We start from the raw sequence: 16,842 nt of genomic DNA, 5'->3' as shown, positions 1-16,842 counted from the left end.
GCAAAATGGCGCCAGCGACTTTTAAACTGCAGCATGACATCATTACACCAGCCAATCACAGCCTTGCCAGTAGTTTCATGCCCTCCATGCTAAACAGGATGTGCCCACACTTGGAATCATTCTCATTGGCTGAATTTCTGCATTTTGAATCTTGGAACTTCCGATTCCGGTATCCGATACGCGGCAAGTATCGGAATCCCGGTATCGGAATTCCGATACCGCAAGTATCGGCCGATACCCGATACTTGCGGTATCGGAATGCTCAACACTAATAATAATGTGTGTGTGTGGGTGTGTGTCTGCATGATAAAGGAAACAGAATCTAGTTGGTGATGTGCACTGTACTGGTCAGCGTTGGGTTGGTGTTATGTTTTGATGTTTTGTGTTGCCAAGCAACCAGCCTGTTGTCAGCAAGGCGGTGTATCTACTAGTCTAAATATACCCTGGTGATTTTGAGGTCTGCAGTGTGTATTGTAGTGTAATACAGACATGGATTAGATAAGGTTACGCTTTTCAGGGGCTCTTTTTTTAGATAGAAATAGAATGTATTGTTATTGCCATGTTGGATTTGTGCAGAATGATATCATGATATGGTGATCATAGAGGCGGAGGAAACGTGATTGTTTCTGCAGCTGAATTTTATTTCAATATCCGATCTTGACTGACACACCATAAAAATAATGAGAACATTGTCTTTAAACTTTTGTGCTAAGTGCTTAAAAATAAAGTTAGTAGAAATAGAGAGTGCTAAGAAGAATAAAAAATGCTCCACAATGTTCAAGAGGCACACGCTGAAGTGTAGCTAATCACGTTGCTACTGCTTTGACTTCATGTTAGGACAACACTTTAGTTGAGAGGTGGACATCTAAGTTGGTGACAATGGCAGTGGCTTTTAACCACCAGCATTTTGGAAGATTGCTAGGACATCACTTCAGTACCCAATCCATTGTGGTCTGGTAACTGTATGTAGTCATCTAGAGCAGGGTTTGGGAACCACAGGACTGCGCATCGTTTATGGCCCTTGATGACCTTTTATCTGTCCCCTGGGCAGATTCCTGGGCACTGCAGTGCTTGGGCCTGCAGCTGTATTTTGTCAGTCGCCGGACAATTAGTATCATCTTACTGTGTAAGCACGCGCACGCATGTTCACTACTGAAGCTTAGGCTTAGTGAAAGATTACGCCCTGACACCAATGCCAAAGTCAGGATGTACTTTGTGGGTGGCGTTAGCACACCATTTGTATGGCCCCTGAAAGATGGTATAAATATCCAAATAATCCTTGGCAGATAAGAGATTCAATTTAATTCAATGGGTGAAAAACGCTGCAGAAGCACTCAAAGAATTGACATGCTGCAGAAAAAACACACTGCAAACACTCTAAGGAAGTTTACTGATCATGTGCACAACACTTCAGGATTGTCATTGAATAAGCTACATGAGGATTCCATAGCGTTTTTGGCCCATTTCCGCGTGCAAAAACCGCTGCAAAAACGCACAGTGTGCACGCAGCCCTAACCTGCAAAGAATAAAGATGGATTATTTCACAAAGACTCATGGAACGCGATTATGGATTATTTTGACATCATTATGATTACCCCCATGGCTGGAAGGATTCTTTGCACTAGTGGTGGACGCCATTCTTTGCACTAGTGGTGGACGCCATCCTTTGCACTAGTGATGGATGCCATCCTTTGCACTAGTGGTGGACGCCATCCTTAGCACTAGTGGTGGACGCCATCCTTTGCACTAGTGGCGGATGCCATTTGACACATGGTGGGGAGACTGTTATTACTAAGTTTGTTAGATAGTCAGCGCATTGCTAAGATGCTTATGTGAACAATGTGTGCCTAAAAATATCCAAATAAGATCATGGGGATAACAAGTCAACAGATTATATCGCATTAATGTCAAAACTTTGCTTCAAGCTTATTGTCTGTAGAGCTAATCGTTTTGCTCATTTCTGAAATATTAAAGCCTTTATTTCCACTCCCCAGAGTGAAAAAATTAAAGGAGACATTGCTTGCAGTGCAACAACTGGATAAGAACATGAGCAGCCTGAGAACATGGCTGGGTCATATTGAGTCTGAGCTGTCCAAGCCTATCGTCTATGAAACCAGCGATTCTGAAGAGATACAAAGGAAACTTAATGAACAGCAGGTAAACCCTAAATAAGTATGGTACATCACTCCTGCCTAGAACAGGAGTGAAACGATAAATAGCATTGGCTCCACGTCAGGGAGGTCCAAGTGTACGAACACACTGGACTGTCAGTGCGCCAGCGGTGGAACTAAGAAGCTGCTCAGTGGCCAGGCCACCAACCAAACAGGTATGTTCCTATGATTCTCCTGCTGAAATGGATGAAACAAGCTATGCAACACTAATCTTAAAAGCATGGTGTACCAGGCTGCTGCATCATTGCATTCTTCAATGCTCCCCTGCATTTGTAATATTGTTCTCAGATTGTTGCAGATAAAAATGTCATTTTATAGGATAATTTAACACATAAGCTGAGGATACCACATTATAGCCCTTTATTCCCTGTGATCTATATTACATTAGCTATTTGTCCACATCCGTCATTTAGAAACTGAGCATCTAAGGGTACCGTCACACAGTGCCATTTTGATCGCTACGACGGTACGATTCGTGACGTTCTAGCGATATCGTTACGATATCGCAGTGTCTGACACGCAGCAGCGATCAGGGATCCTGCTGAGAATCGTACGTCGTAGCAGATCGTTTGGAACTTTCTTTCGTCGCTTGATCACCCGCTGACATCGCTGGATCGTTGTGTGTGACAGCGATCCAGCGATGTGTTCGCTTGTAACCAGGGTAAACATCGGGTAACTAAGCGCAGGGCCGCGCTTAGTAACCCGATGTTTACCCTGGTTACCAGCGTAAACGTAAAAAAAACAAACAGTACATACTCACATTCCGGTGTCTGTCCTCCGGCGTCTCAGCTTCTCTGCAGTGTGAGCGCCGGCCAGCCAGAAAGCGAGCACAGCGGTGACGTCTGACGTCACCGCTCTGCTTTCCGGCCGCTGTGCTTACACAGTGGAGAGAAGCAGAACGCCGGAGGACAGACACCGGTATGTGAGTATGTACTGTTTGGTTTTTTTACGTTTACGCTGGTAACCAGGGTAAACATCGGGTTACTAAGCGCGGCCCTGCGCTTAGTTACCCGATGTTTACCCTGATTACCCGGGGACTTCGGCATCGCTCCAGCGCCGTGATTGCAAAGTGTGACCGCAGTCTACGACGCTGGAGCGATAATCATACGATCGCTGCGACGTCACGGATCGTGCCGTCGTAGCGATTAAAATGGTACTGTGTGACGGTACCCTAAGGCTTTGTGCACACTGTGCCAGAACCTCATAATTAGGCTGCCGTCACACTAGCAGTATTTGGTCAGTATTTTACATCAGTATTTGTAAGCCAAAACCAGGAGTGGGTGATAAATGCAGAAGTGGTGACGTGTTTCTATTTAGTCCATGAGCCGGGCCAGATATCGGTACCACCCGGAGTGACTAATTTTCTTTGGTATTTTTAGGTAGATGCATGTCTGTAGTTTATTTTTTGATATGATAGCCCTTACATATACGTAGCTTATTAACCCCTTCAGCCCTAGGCCTATTTGTACCCAAGTGCCTAAGCCAATCTGACCTGTGCCACTTCATGGGCTAATAACTTTGGAACGCTTTCACCTATCCAAGCCATTCTGAGATTGTTTTCTCGTGACATATTGTACTTCACGTCAGTGCTAAATGGGAGTCAATATATTTTACCTTTCTATATAAAAAAATGCTAAATATTCGGAAATTTTGGAAAAATCGGCAATTTTTTAACTTTGAAATTCTCTGCTTTTTACAAAAATACTGATACCCCCCATAATAGTTATTAATTTACACTCCCCACATGTTTACTTCATATTGGCATCATTTTGAAAATGAAACCTTATTGTTTTACGACGTAATAGGGCTTATAGTTTTATGCGCAATTTTTCACATTTACAGCAAAACCCACTTTTCAAAGGACCAAGTCACTTCTGAAGTCACTTTAAGGGGCTTACATAACAGAAACCACCCATAAATTACCCCATTTTGCAAACTACACCCCTCAAGCTGTTCAAAACTCATTTTTAAAAACTGTTAACCCTTTAGGTGTTCCACAGGAATTTTAGCAGAATGAAGGCGAAATTTCAAAATTTCATTTTTTTTCCAGATATTACATTGTAATCCAATTTTACCTGCAACCTAGCAAGGGTTAACGGCAAACCCAAACTTGGTTACCCTAATTCTGCAGTTTATAGAAACACCCCACATGTACTCGTAAACTAAAGTATGGGCACACAGCACAGCTCAACACGGAAGGAGCGCTATGTGGTTTTTGGGTGGCGGATTCACTGGAAGAAATCTAGGGGGCCATGTCACATTTGAAGGCTGCCTGAGGTACCCCCACAGTGGAAACCCCAAAAAGTGACCCTATTTTGGAAACTACACCCCCAAGGAATCTTTTAGGGGGTATAGTGACCACTTTGACCCAACCAGTGTTTCACAGTAGTTGGAAACACTTGGTTGAGAAAATGGAAAAAGTGCATTTTTTACATGAAGGTGTCATTTTAGGCTCATTTTTTTATTTTTAAGAGGTGTACCAGCAAAAAATGCACCCCACTATTTGTTCACCAATCTCTCCCGAACACAACAACACCCGATATGTTGTCTACACTGCAGTATTGGGGAACGGCAGGCCTCGGAAGGGAAGGAGCGCCAAATGACTTTTGGAGTGCAAATTTTACTGGAAGAAATCTAGGGGGCTATGTCACATTTGAAGACACCCTGAGGTGCCCCAACACACGCACACACACTGACACATACACGTTCTGTGCTGAACAGGACTCTCCGGTCTTCTCTGCAGAGCTCCTATCTCCCTCTGTAGAGGCTGACACCTCCCAGGCTTGTGACTGATCACATGGCCGTGACATCACCACAGGTCCTGTAGTCCTGTACTGTGTGCTGCTGCTGGTAAGGAACTTGTGGAGAGAGGGGGAACAGTCACCTAGCACCAGCGCTCCCAGCTCTAAGAACGAGCGCCTCATGAAGGTGGGCCCCTGCCTCCTCCTTCCCTGCGCGGCGGCCTTTCCCCCCGGCGGCTGTATTCGGCGTATAAGACAACCGCCCTCTTGGAGCCATGTTTTTCATGGCTAAAAAGTCGTCTTATACGCCAGGAAATACGGTAAATAAAATTTTAATGTTTTTCTTTGTGTTTGCAGGTGTTTACTGACTATCTAACGGCATGATGGAAGTACCAGCAAGGAAGAAATCACGGATCGACTGTATCATACACTGCTCTAATGATGACAGCGATGATCTGGCGTCCCTTAAGGATTTGGACTCCTGGAAAACATTGCTTAGGGCTGCAGAGATCAGGCAGCATGAATCAGTCCTGGTAGCAGCTAAGGGCCTTGAAGAAGGAGAAATACCACACATACAATATCACCGTAAATGTCGTAGTATCTTTACAATGAAGAAGTCACTGGATTCTATCCTTGGCAAGGGTGTCAATGTCGAAACAGCAAGCAAAATCTCCATGAGGAAGCTACCGAGGGGTGCCCCCAGTGATAGCAGGGTGTATGCCAAAGTATGTATCTTCTGTGAGAAGTCAAGCAAGTACCTAAAAGGAAAACAAACAAGGGAGCCAATTGTCCAGTGTGTTGAGCTACGAGCAGATGAGACGATCCGCAGAGCAGCGATAAGGAAAGGCACACAGAGAATACTTGGTTTACTTAGCAGAGACCTTGTTGCTGCAGAGGGGCACTACCACAAGTCGTGCTACAAACTATTCACAAAAGATGATTCCCAAGTGGCCTGTAGGTCTAGTGCAGCTGAAAATCAGGTCGAAAGCGAGGAAGTACGCTACGAAGAGGCAGAGAAAGAGGCCCTTGAAGAACTCTTCTTGTATATAAGGACTAAATTGTTCCCAAACCCAGAAGTACTGCCTATGATAAACCTCACATCTAGGCTTGAGAGATTAATGATATCCCGTGGTATCATCCAACTGAAACCATCGACAAAGAAACATGTTCGACGAAAACTTGAAACAGAGATTGGGGAATCACTCCGCTTTCTCTCAGATGAGAAAGGTAAGCTTCTAGTCTATCCATGTAGCCTATCAATGGACGACATTGTCCGGCAAGTACACAGCATGACAAAAGATCTGCAAGAAGCAAGAGCTGCTAACTCTGGAGATATCGTAACCAAAGCAGCAATGCAGCTAAGGAATGAGATCAAGAAGCAAGATGTGAGTCAGCCATGGCCTCCCAATACAGATCAGAATGTCGTTCCTGCATTAGTCACTCAATTCCTGCAAACCCTGCTTACAGGAGATTGTGAGTGCCAAACTACCTGTGAAAGAGCTCAACGTCTTGCCACATCCTTCGGCAGTGACTTGGTTTTTGCTGTTACCAATGGAAAGACAAAGCCACCAAAGCACGTACTGCTATCCTTTGCAGTTAAGTCTTTGACCGGCAATACAGAACTGATTCGAACTCTGAATCGTCTTGGCCACTGTGTGTCATATTCAATGGCTGAGGAGATCGATACAGCCCTTTGTATCCAGAAGTTGGAATGTTCAAAGGATGACATCCCAATGCCAGCAAGTATCTACCCAGGTGTGTTCACAACCCTGGCCTGGGATAACATTGACAGACTTGAGGAGACACTAAGTGGAGCAGGTACATCTCATAGAGTCAATGGCATTGCTGTTCAGTCCAATGTTGCATGCTCTGTGACAAAGAAAGTCCTGCCAGATGTAACCAAGTCGAAGAAAAGAAGCATAACTCTGACAGAATTAATGCTACCGATATACAATGTTGGGCAGCGGGGAGAGCCACCCAGGATTGAGACTTCGAATGTTAACACTACCAAGGAGGTCCAGGATTCAAAAACCAAAAACCATATCTGGCTTCTGGCTAGAATGTCAGACCATGAGGATCAGACCACCAGCAGTTGGACTGGGTTCAACATAAAAATCCGCAGCGACATTGTAGTGGCCCAGGACACTGTAAGCTACCTGCCCACTATCAATGCTCCTGCAACAGCCATGTCCACTGTGAATGAAGTCTTGGAGCAAACACATGCCATCATGCAGACCCTGAAGCTTAACAGAATTGTGTGTGTGTTTGATCAAGCACTCTATGCCAAAGCTGCCGAGGTTATCTGGAAACAGGAGAAGTTCAAGAACATTATAATTAGAATGGGTGTCTTCCACACAATCTGTAATCTCCTCTCTATCATAGGGAACAGATTTCAGGATGCAGGCCTTAGAGATCTGTGTGTTGAATCCGGTGTAATCGCTGAAGGATCAGTGTCTGGAGTGATGGACGGCCGGAGGTACAACAGAGCAGTGAGACTACACAAGCTGGTCTATGAAGCACTTATGAGGCTTGCATGGAAAAACTTCCTTCCATGGCTAGAAGAAAACCATGCAAGGGACCTTCACCATCTGGATGAAACACTGAAGAACATCACAAACTTTCGCATCAGTGTGTCGCAGGGATCCTTCGAAAAGCTCTTGGATAATGAATCTTGCACACTTACCCTGAAGCTCTTTCAAGTTTATCTTGAGACCCTCAGAAATGAACAACTCTCAGCATTCTGGATGTCATACTTGGACATGGTCGAGACCATGCTGGCCCTGGTTCGAGCTTCAAGAGAAGGCAACTGGATGCTTCACCTAGGAGCAATCCGACAGATGATACCATGGTGTTTTGCCTATGACAAGGTCAACTATGCCCGATACCTAACCTATTACTATGCCACAATGTCTCGGCTGCCCATAGAACACCCAGAGGTCCATGAATACTTCATGCAAGGTGGCTTTTCGGTCCAGATCGGTAGCAAGAATCCTTTTGGACGAATTCCTGTGGACCAGACCATTGAAGAGACAATCAACAAAGACACCCAGACACCAGGGGGCACAAAAGGCTTCAGCCTCAAAGTTGGAGCTGTTTCCAGGTTCTACCTGACATCAGAGTACCGCAGTATGTACTTGAGGCAGCTGAGGGCCCTGGTAGGCCAACAATATACTGACTTCAGCCATTCAGACCTACAGGTGTCTAGGATTAGAAGAGATGAAGCCGATGTCCAATCTTTCGTTCAACTGCTGGAGACAGGTTGGGTGAACCCCTTCAACAAAGAGCATAATGGTGAACTTATCAGTTTGTCAACAGCGACTGTAGCACCACCAGATGTAGCCAAAGACCTTCAAGGGGCATACAGTATAGGAGAGGATGCATATCAAACATTCAAGGATGAGCGTTTGGGTACCGATAAGCCAACTACATTGTTTCATGACAAGATGACGAAGAACAAACTTAAAACGTTCTCTAACATCCAAATGAAGACACGCAGACAAGGTCTTGGCAAGGAGGTAATTTTGAAGGCTGACAGAAACCTATTTGGCCAGATGATACTTGTAGCTGAGAACAGAAAGCTACAAATGAGTGATGTCTTGACTCATCCCCTGGGTCCATTGCCATGGGCACTTGCCAATGGTGATGGGTCTATCTGCAAGACCAACAAGGCTGCCCTCGCAAGGGAGTTGGAGAGGAATGCTCGTCCTGCAGAAGTGATCCCCGAGCCCTCTGCAACCATCATTGATGGGATGAGCCTGGTTCAGAAACTGAAGGGAAACAATGCAACATTTGGCCAGCTAGCAGGCACAGCAATGAGTCGCGCTATCCATGAGGGTGCTAAGAGCAAGCGCATTGATATTGTCTTTGACGTCTACAAGGAGACATCCATCAAAGATACAGAAAGAGTCAACAGATATGAAGGCACAGGGATCCATTTCAAGAACATTCAACATGGGCACAACATCCAGCAGTGGAAAAAGCTTCTAAGTAGTTCCTCCAACAAGGCAAGTCTCATAAAGTTTCTGGTAGAAGAATGGAAGGCGAAACACCACAGGGAGAAGCTTGAGGAGAAGGAGCTGTATGTCACATGTGAGCAGCTCTGCTTTAAGATCACCAAAGAACAGTGGGAAGAGGCTGCTGACCTTAAGTCAAATCAAGAAGAAGCAGACACACGCCTCCTTCTCCATGCTCTTCATGCAGCAGAATCTGGTTACAAGTCGGTCATCATCACTTCGGAGGATACTGATGTCATGGTCCTGTGTCTGGGCATGTGCCACAAAATCCCATCCCACCTGTTCCAGAAATGCGGTACACAGAACCGGACAAGATTCCTGGATATCACCACTCTGAGCCGAACATTGGGAGGCAGCGTATGTGATTCATTGATTGGTATGCATGCATTTACAGGCTGTGACACCGTCAGTGCATTCGCTGGCCGTGGGAAGATGACGACACTCAAGCAGTTGAAGATGAACAAGACATACCAGGATGCCTTTCAGGAAGTTGGTCGTTCATGGGAAGTGTCTACCGAACTTTTTGAGAAGTTACAGGAAATCACCTGCCACATGTACCTGCCAACTACCCAAACAACTGAGGTAAACAGGCTCCGTTATCAGCTGTTCTGTGCCAGACGTGGAGTGGTAGAGTCAAGTCAACTCCCTCCTTGCCAGGACTGCCTTTTCATGCATGCACTGCGTGCAAACTACCAGGCTGCGATCTGGAGGAGAAGTCTGCAGAGCCAGCCATGGGTTGCAAACCCAACAGACTGCGGTTGGATGATAGATAACGACGGAAAGCTTGTTGTCAAGTGGATGCAAGGGGCACCAGCACCAGAAGCTATTATACAGCTACTGTCCTGCAAGTGTGTGCGGTCATGTGAACTTCCTCAGTGTACTTGCCTCAGCAATGGCACAACAGCTTGAGGGGTGTAGTTTGCAAAATGGGGTAATTTATGGGTGGTTTCTGTTATGTAAGCCCCTTAAAGTGACTTCAGAAGTGACTTGGTCCTTTGAAAAGTGGGTTTTGCTGTAAATGTGAAAAATTGCGCATAAAACTATAAGCCCTATTACGTCGTAAAACAATAAGGTTTCATTTTCAAAATGATGCCAATATGAAGTAAACATGTGGGGAGTGTAAATTAATAACTATTATGGGGGGTATCAGTATTTTTGTAAAAAGCAGAGAATTTCAAAGTTAAAAAATTGCCGATTTTTCCAAAATTTCCGAATATTTAGCATTTTTTTATATAGAAAGGTAAAATATATTGACTCCCATTTAGCACTGACGTGAAGTACAATATGTCACGAGAAAACAATCTCAGAATGGCTTGGATAGGTGAAAGCGTTCCAAAGTTATTAGCCCATGAAGTGGCACAGGTCAGATTGGCTTAGGCACTTGGGTACAAATAGGCCTAGGGCTGAAGGGGTTAATAAGCTACGTATATGTAAGGGCTATCATATCAAAAAATAAACTACAGACATGCATCTACCTAAAAATACCAAAGAGAATTAGTCACTCCGCTTGGTACCGATATCGTCAAATTTGGTTCTTGGCTCATGGACTAATTATACTTTTCCTCTAATTGTTCCACTCCTGGTTTTGGCTTACAAATACTGATGTAAAATACTGACCAAATACTGACCAAATACTGCTAGTGTGGCCGTAGCCTCAGTATATACATCAGGAACAATGTATCTGTTCACCCAATGGAAGCAATTGTAATGTTCTCTTGACCTCATACGTGGTGGGTCTGAGGTCATGTATTGATGTACTTTTTTTTAACTGTATAAGAAAGCACTGCAGACTTATCTAATCATATACAGAGAATGTATTTCATATATGTACCAAATGTTATTATCCATATGTGTATAGCAAATGTTTTTTCAATGTGACCCTATGGACAGAATGCCTGTGATGTGGCATATATCAGAGACTTCCATGGGAAGATTATCTTAAGAAATGTTCCCAAAATATACCAATGTTGCAATGCTTGGGCGCAAAGTGCACTAAGCCATGACAGTATGTACAAGAATCTGAATTTCACATACATATTGAAAGCACACTTTAATCTCTTGGTCTTCTTTGACAAGCACCATTGAGTTTTTAGGAATACCCTGCATACTGTACACAAATTAGTGATTTCTGCATGGCGATAAGAGTTGAGTGAATGTCCTGTTCATATGCACTAACGGCATGCACAGTATGATAGTCTTATTCTGATGATAATATGAGTGTTATGATTACCACCAAGTGATCTGTATAAAAAAATGGAGAAAGCGCTTCATAGGGCAAAATATTGGTATCTATGGGGCGGAATGTGTTATCCTCTTTTCCCTCCCTTGAATATTGGACCTTAACTTGAATGGTTGTTCAGAACATAACACCTAATAATAACTCTGTAGTTCCCTCACCTGGGACCTATCAGGTTCAAAAGTCCAAGTTCAAGTCAGTGTTGGTTTGCTAGTGTCCCCTTTCCTGGAACCTAACAGGTCCAAAAGTGGAAGTCCAAATTGGTTTTGGGCGCCACTTTCAAATGTTCAAATAGATGGCAAATGTGTATTATCGTCATTATTTTTTTAGATTGTGTAGAGGAAGGGATCAGTTCAACCTTGAAACGCATAGAAAAATTAATAAAATATTATCAGTTACCGTAATATGAGAATCAAGTCTGGTGGGAGGTAGCGCCGCGATCATCCCCCGTATTTTTACTCCCTTGACCTAGATTGTTATGAGGCACATTTTAGTTTTACCACTGTGTTACACAGGTTCTTAGGAGGATAGTGAACTCTTTTACCTTCAGATACTGCAAATACCCAAGTTGAGCCATGCAGAAATATATTGGATTCAGAACTGTGTATCTACAATGTAACATTTTTAGAAGAGTATTGGTCTGAGACTTAGTTACAAGATAAAGGTTATTGAGGTCCTTGTCCTGACTGATCTTTGCAACGTCTTATAAGGGTCTGTGGCTCAGTTTACTAAACATTGGACCAAGTCCAATAGAGATTCTTTGGACATGAAACTCTGAAGGACAGAACTGGACGAGTTCTAGCAGGATGAGAAATACCTTGGATGGAATTACTGTACGATATGTTAATTATGTCCTTGAAGTTGTATGTTACTTTTATTACATTTGGAAAGTCTGTGTTCTGTTCAAATGTTTAGTTTTTCAATTATTATATCTGTCAAATTAGAAGATTGTTTGTGTATAGTCATATATGTCATGTCATCGTGTCACTTTCATTAACTTGCTGAACTGGGAATGTACAAACATTAATATTCCAGTTATTTCAAGCTAATGATTTGATTGGGTGCTTAGAAGCTTCTATATGCATCCCTTTTCATGGTTAGGAAAACTTACACTTGATTGACACTATAGGTCATCTATTGCAGGAACTGCAGAGAGACATAGAGAAACACAGTACAGGTGTTGCTTCAGTTCTGAATCTCTGTGAAGTTCTTCTCCATGACTGTGATGCCTGTGCCAACGACACTGAGTGTGATTCCATCCAGCAGGCTACACGTAGTCTGGACCGTAGATGGAGGAACATCTGCGCCATGTCTATGGAAAGGAGACTCAAGTACGTAACACACGCAGGCGTGCATGCATGATTGTGTATTCTCTCGCGTCTTTTCCAAGTCCTTCAACCTTTATATTGATGAACCATGTAATAAGTGCATCTTAATGTACCTGAAGATGTTGTGCATTTTGATATCCTTGCTGTTATTCTGTCTGTCTATCTGTCTGTCATTGTACGCCAGAATGGTAGCAATGCCCACATGAACTCTATCCAGTTTCAGTGTAGTATAGAGGAAGATTTCTTACTACATTGACAATTTATGAGTACCGTGAATAATTTTGGAACTGCCATCTGCTGTGTATAAGTGTCCAAGCCCCCCCCCCCCCCCCGGCTCTCTTCGAGAAATAATGTCAGTGTAGAGAAGCATGGTATGTTGAATTACATTGCCTAGTTCTATTGTATTTCTGGGAGATAAAAAACCACCACCAAGGGTGTCTGGTAGAAGCAATTAGTTGAACATGCATGTCTGGAGGAGTCACCCAACCACTATATAAGATGTAGCCGACCACTATATAAGATTTATGGGCCTTATTTGAAGTCTCCAATAGCAGTTCCATATAATATAGCTGCAAATAGCACAGAATGCAGCGGTGTAAAGGATCCATACATGCTTCATACAACAGATCTGGCACAGGATCATGACTTCCTTGGACAACGCTTCCAACTCAAATGTGAACATTACCTTTGCTATATTAGAGTGGTTTAGTTTTACCTACTTGTAGAATAAGCAATGTGTATAAAGATTAGGGAGCAATAGCTGCTGGGCCCTAGGAGAATTAGACAACTCTGCTATTTAGGCAAGAGGCTGAATTTCCACTGTAAGGCTACGTTCACATTAGCGTTGTGCGACGCATGCGTCATGCTCCCCTATATTTAACATGGAGGCGCATAGACATGCGTTGCACTTGCGTTTTGTGACGCATGCGTCACTGCGGCGCACGCGTCAGGGCGCAGAGGACGCAGCAAGTTGCATTTTTTGTGCGTCCAAAATCAAGCAAAAAAAGGACGCATGCTTCACAAAACAATGCGTTTTGCATGCGTTGTGCGTTGCGTCGCCGATGCGTCACCGACGCAACACACAACAACGCAAATGTGAACGTAGCCTAACTGGGGATGATACACCAGCGCCAGTTACAGAGAAAATAAGCCATAAAAATAATGTATTAATATGTTTAAAAAACACTCTCTCCTCCCCCATAAGGTCTTAAAATACAGTTAATTAAAAAAGCAAGAAAAAAATAAATAAAAAAAAAATAAAATAAAAAAAATGCAAAACTGTAAGTCCAAATTGCTGTTTTTAGCCACCCCTCCTACCCCAAAAATGTTGTCCAACATATGAAATAATATCTGTGGATAGGAAGCATGATTTTAATGATTTTTTAGCAGTCCTTTGTGGTTTTTAAAAAAAATAAATTTGTGAAAATTACACACATATTTCCTATTTTTATTTACCTTTTTCTCCGATATTGGCAAAAAATGGAATATAACAAAAGATATAAAAATTAAGGTTTTGCAAGATTGTATGAGTGAGTGTATGAAAAAGCCTGAAAGTGTGAGGCCGGCGTCACACTAGCGAGTTTTACGGACGTATGAGCGCATAAACTACGTCCGTAAATACGCATTGCACACGGCCCAATGAATCTCTACGGCCCAGCTCCTATCTGCCGTATATTACGCATCCGTAATATACGGTCTTGTACGGCCGTAGAAAATCGCAGCATGCTGCGTTTGTCACCGTATTGCGCAAAAAAAATCGCCAATGAAAGTCTATGGGGGCGAGAAAAATACGGATTACACACGGACCATGCGTGTGACTTGCGAGAAATACGCACCGGTGTTAGAGAAAAGCCGGTAATTCAATTGCCGGCTTTTCATTTCTCCTTCACAAACCCGACATGATATGAGACATGGTTTACATACAGTAAACCATCTCATATCCCTTTTTTTTTTGCATATTCCACACTACTAATGTTAGTAGTGTGTATGTGCAAAATTTGGGTGCTGTAGCTTGTAAAATAAAGAGTTAAATGGCGGAAAAAATTGGCCTGGGCTCCCGCGCAATTTTCTCCGCCAGAGTGGTAAAGCCAGTGACTGAGGGCAGATATTAATAGCCTAGAGAGGGTCCATGGGTATTGGCCCCCCTAGCTACAAACATCTGCCCCCAGCCACCCCAGAAAAGGCACATCTGGAAGATGCGCCTTTTCTGGCACTTGGCCACTCTCTTCCCACTCCCGTGTAGCGGTGGGATATGGGGTAATGAAGGGTTAATGTCACCTTGCTATTGCAAGGTGACATTAAGCCAGATTAATAATGGAGAGGCATCAATTATGACACCTATCCATTATTAATCCAATAGTACGAAATGGTTACTAAAACACACACACATTATTTAAAAGTATTTTAATGAAATAAAGACACAGGTTGTTGTAATATTTTATTATACTGGTAATCCACCTGAAGACCCTCGTTCTGTAACAAAGGAAAAATAAAAAAACAACAATATCTCATACCTTCCGTCGCTCAGGTCAAGTCCCACGAAGTAAATCCATTTGAAGGGGTTAAATCATTTTATAGCAAGGAGCTCTGCTAAAGCAGTGCTCGTGCCTATAAAAACCCCGGGGAATGAATGGAAAGCAGGGTGACCTGTAGTTACCTTGAGTTGCGGTGATGCGCCCTCTGCTGGATGTCCTCATATGAACTCGAGCGTGGGAACTTTTCCCAGGCTCCAGTTCATGAGGACATCCAGCAGAGGGCGCATCACCGCAACTCAAGGTAACTACAGGTCACCCTGCTTTCCATTCATTCCCCGGGGTTTTTACAGGCACGAGCACTGCTTTAGCAGAGCTCCTGGCTGTAAAATGATTTAACCCCTTCAGATGGATTTACTTCGTGGGACTTGACCTGAGCGACGGAAGGTATGAGATATTGTTTTTTTTTTATTTTTCCTTTGTTACAGAACGAGGGTCTTCAGGTGGATTACCAGTATAATAAAAGATTACAACAACCTGTGTCTTTATTTCATTAAAATACTTTTAAATAATGTATGTGTGTGTTTTATTAACCATTTCGTACTATTGGATTAATAATGGATAGGTGTCATAATTGATGCCTCTCCATTATTAATCTGGCTTAATGTCACCTTACAATAGCAAGGTGACATTAACCCTTCATTACCCCATATCCCACTGCTACACGGGAGTGGGAAGAGAGTGGCCAAGTGCCAGAATAGGCGCATCTCCCAGATGTGCCTTTTCTGGGGTGGCTGGGGGCAGATGTTTGTAGCCGGGGGGGCCAATACCCATGGACCCTCTCTAGGCTATTAATATCTGCCCTCAGTCACTGGCTTTACCACTCTGGCGGAGAAAATTGCGCGGGAGCCCACGCCAATTTTTTCCGCCATTTAACCCTTTATTTTACAAGCTACAGCGCCCAAATTTTGCACATACACACTACTAACATTAGTAGTGTGGAATATGCAAAAAAAAAGGGATATGAGATGGTTTACTGTATGTAAACCATGTCTCATATCATGTCGGGTTTGGGAAGGAGAAAGAAAAAGCCGGCAATTGAATTACCGGCTTTTCACATATCTCGCGCTGAATTAAATATAAATACAGTATATATATATATATATATATATATATATATATATATATATATATATATATATGTGTGTGTGTGTGTCTCAATGACATATATATATATACATACTGTATATATGTTTTAACGAACATTTGAGCACACAAATCCATTAGATGTCGGTTTTGCAAGCCTGCGAGAAAATATCGCAGTACGGATTCCATACGGATTACATACGGAGGATGCCATGCGCAAAAAACGCTGACACACCCTGCCTACGGATGACATACGGATCACTATTTTTGGAACATTCTGCGTATTACGGCCGTAAAATACGGACCGTATTTTCATACGCTGAGTGTGACGCCGGCCTGACTGGTTAGAAAACAGGGAGAAATGCTCCTGAATTGGTTAAATTTTCAAATGACTTATAGTACATTGACGTCTAGTATATTACGTCTTGTATAATGGGCATGTTTTCTGTCCACATATACTGTACAATGATGGTAAGCAAGGCTATGATGAGACAATCATGCTATTGCTAATCTAATGTGAACAGGGCTGTGCAACACACACTATGCCAATGTGGGCAGCGGCTGCGCAGCAGTTTAAACAATGTCACCCTGTCATACCTGCATCGTGCATTAACTCCATTCAGCGAGCTGCAGCATGTTATACTGTCCCTCTGTTCGGTCCTCAGTATACCGCTTCAGCTAGGAAGCAACTGGTTTAATCCAGCAGAAGCAGTTGTACATCTCTTTGGTGTGAATG

The 16,842-nt window shown here is 43.3% G+C and overlaps 1 protein-coding gene across 5 annotated transcripts in view; it reads left to right on the top strand.

Moving 5' to 3' along the window:
• The window catches only part of SYNE1 (spectrin repeat containing nuclear envelope protein 1), a 667,130-nt gene that overhangs the window by 615,139 nt on the left and 35,149 nt on the right, over window positions 1-16,842 (top strand). For all 5 annotated transcript variants that reach the window (XM_077283091.1, XM_077283090.1, XM_077283089.1 and 2 more), the window contains 2 exons: window positions 1,995-2,157; window positions 12,305-12,492. In XM_077283091.1, coding sequence (XP_077139206.1) covers window positions 1,995-2,157; window positions 12,305-12,492 — 351 coding nt within the window. The remainder of the gene's footprint in view (window positions 1-1,994; window positions 2,158-12,304; window positions 12,493-16,842) is intronic.

Source organism: Ranitomeya variabilis, chromosome 2, assembly GCF_051348905.1.
Source record: "Ranitomeya variabilis isolate aRanVar5 chromosome 2, aRanVar5.hap1, whole genome shotgun sequence".
Lineage (NCBI taxonomy): Eukaryota > Metazoa > Chordata > Amphibia > Anura > Dendrobatidae > Ranitomeya > Ranitomeya variabilis.
The sequence above is the reverse complement of the archived record's forward strand: the minus strand, read 5'-3'. Positions and strand labels throughout refer to the sequence as shown.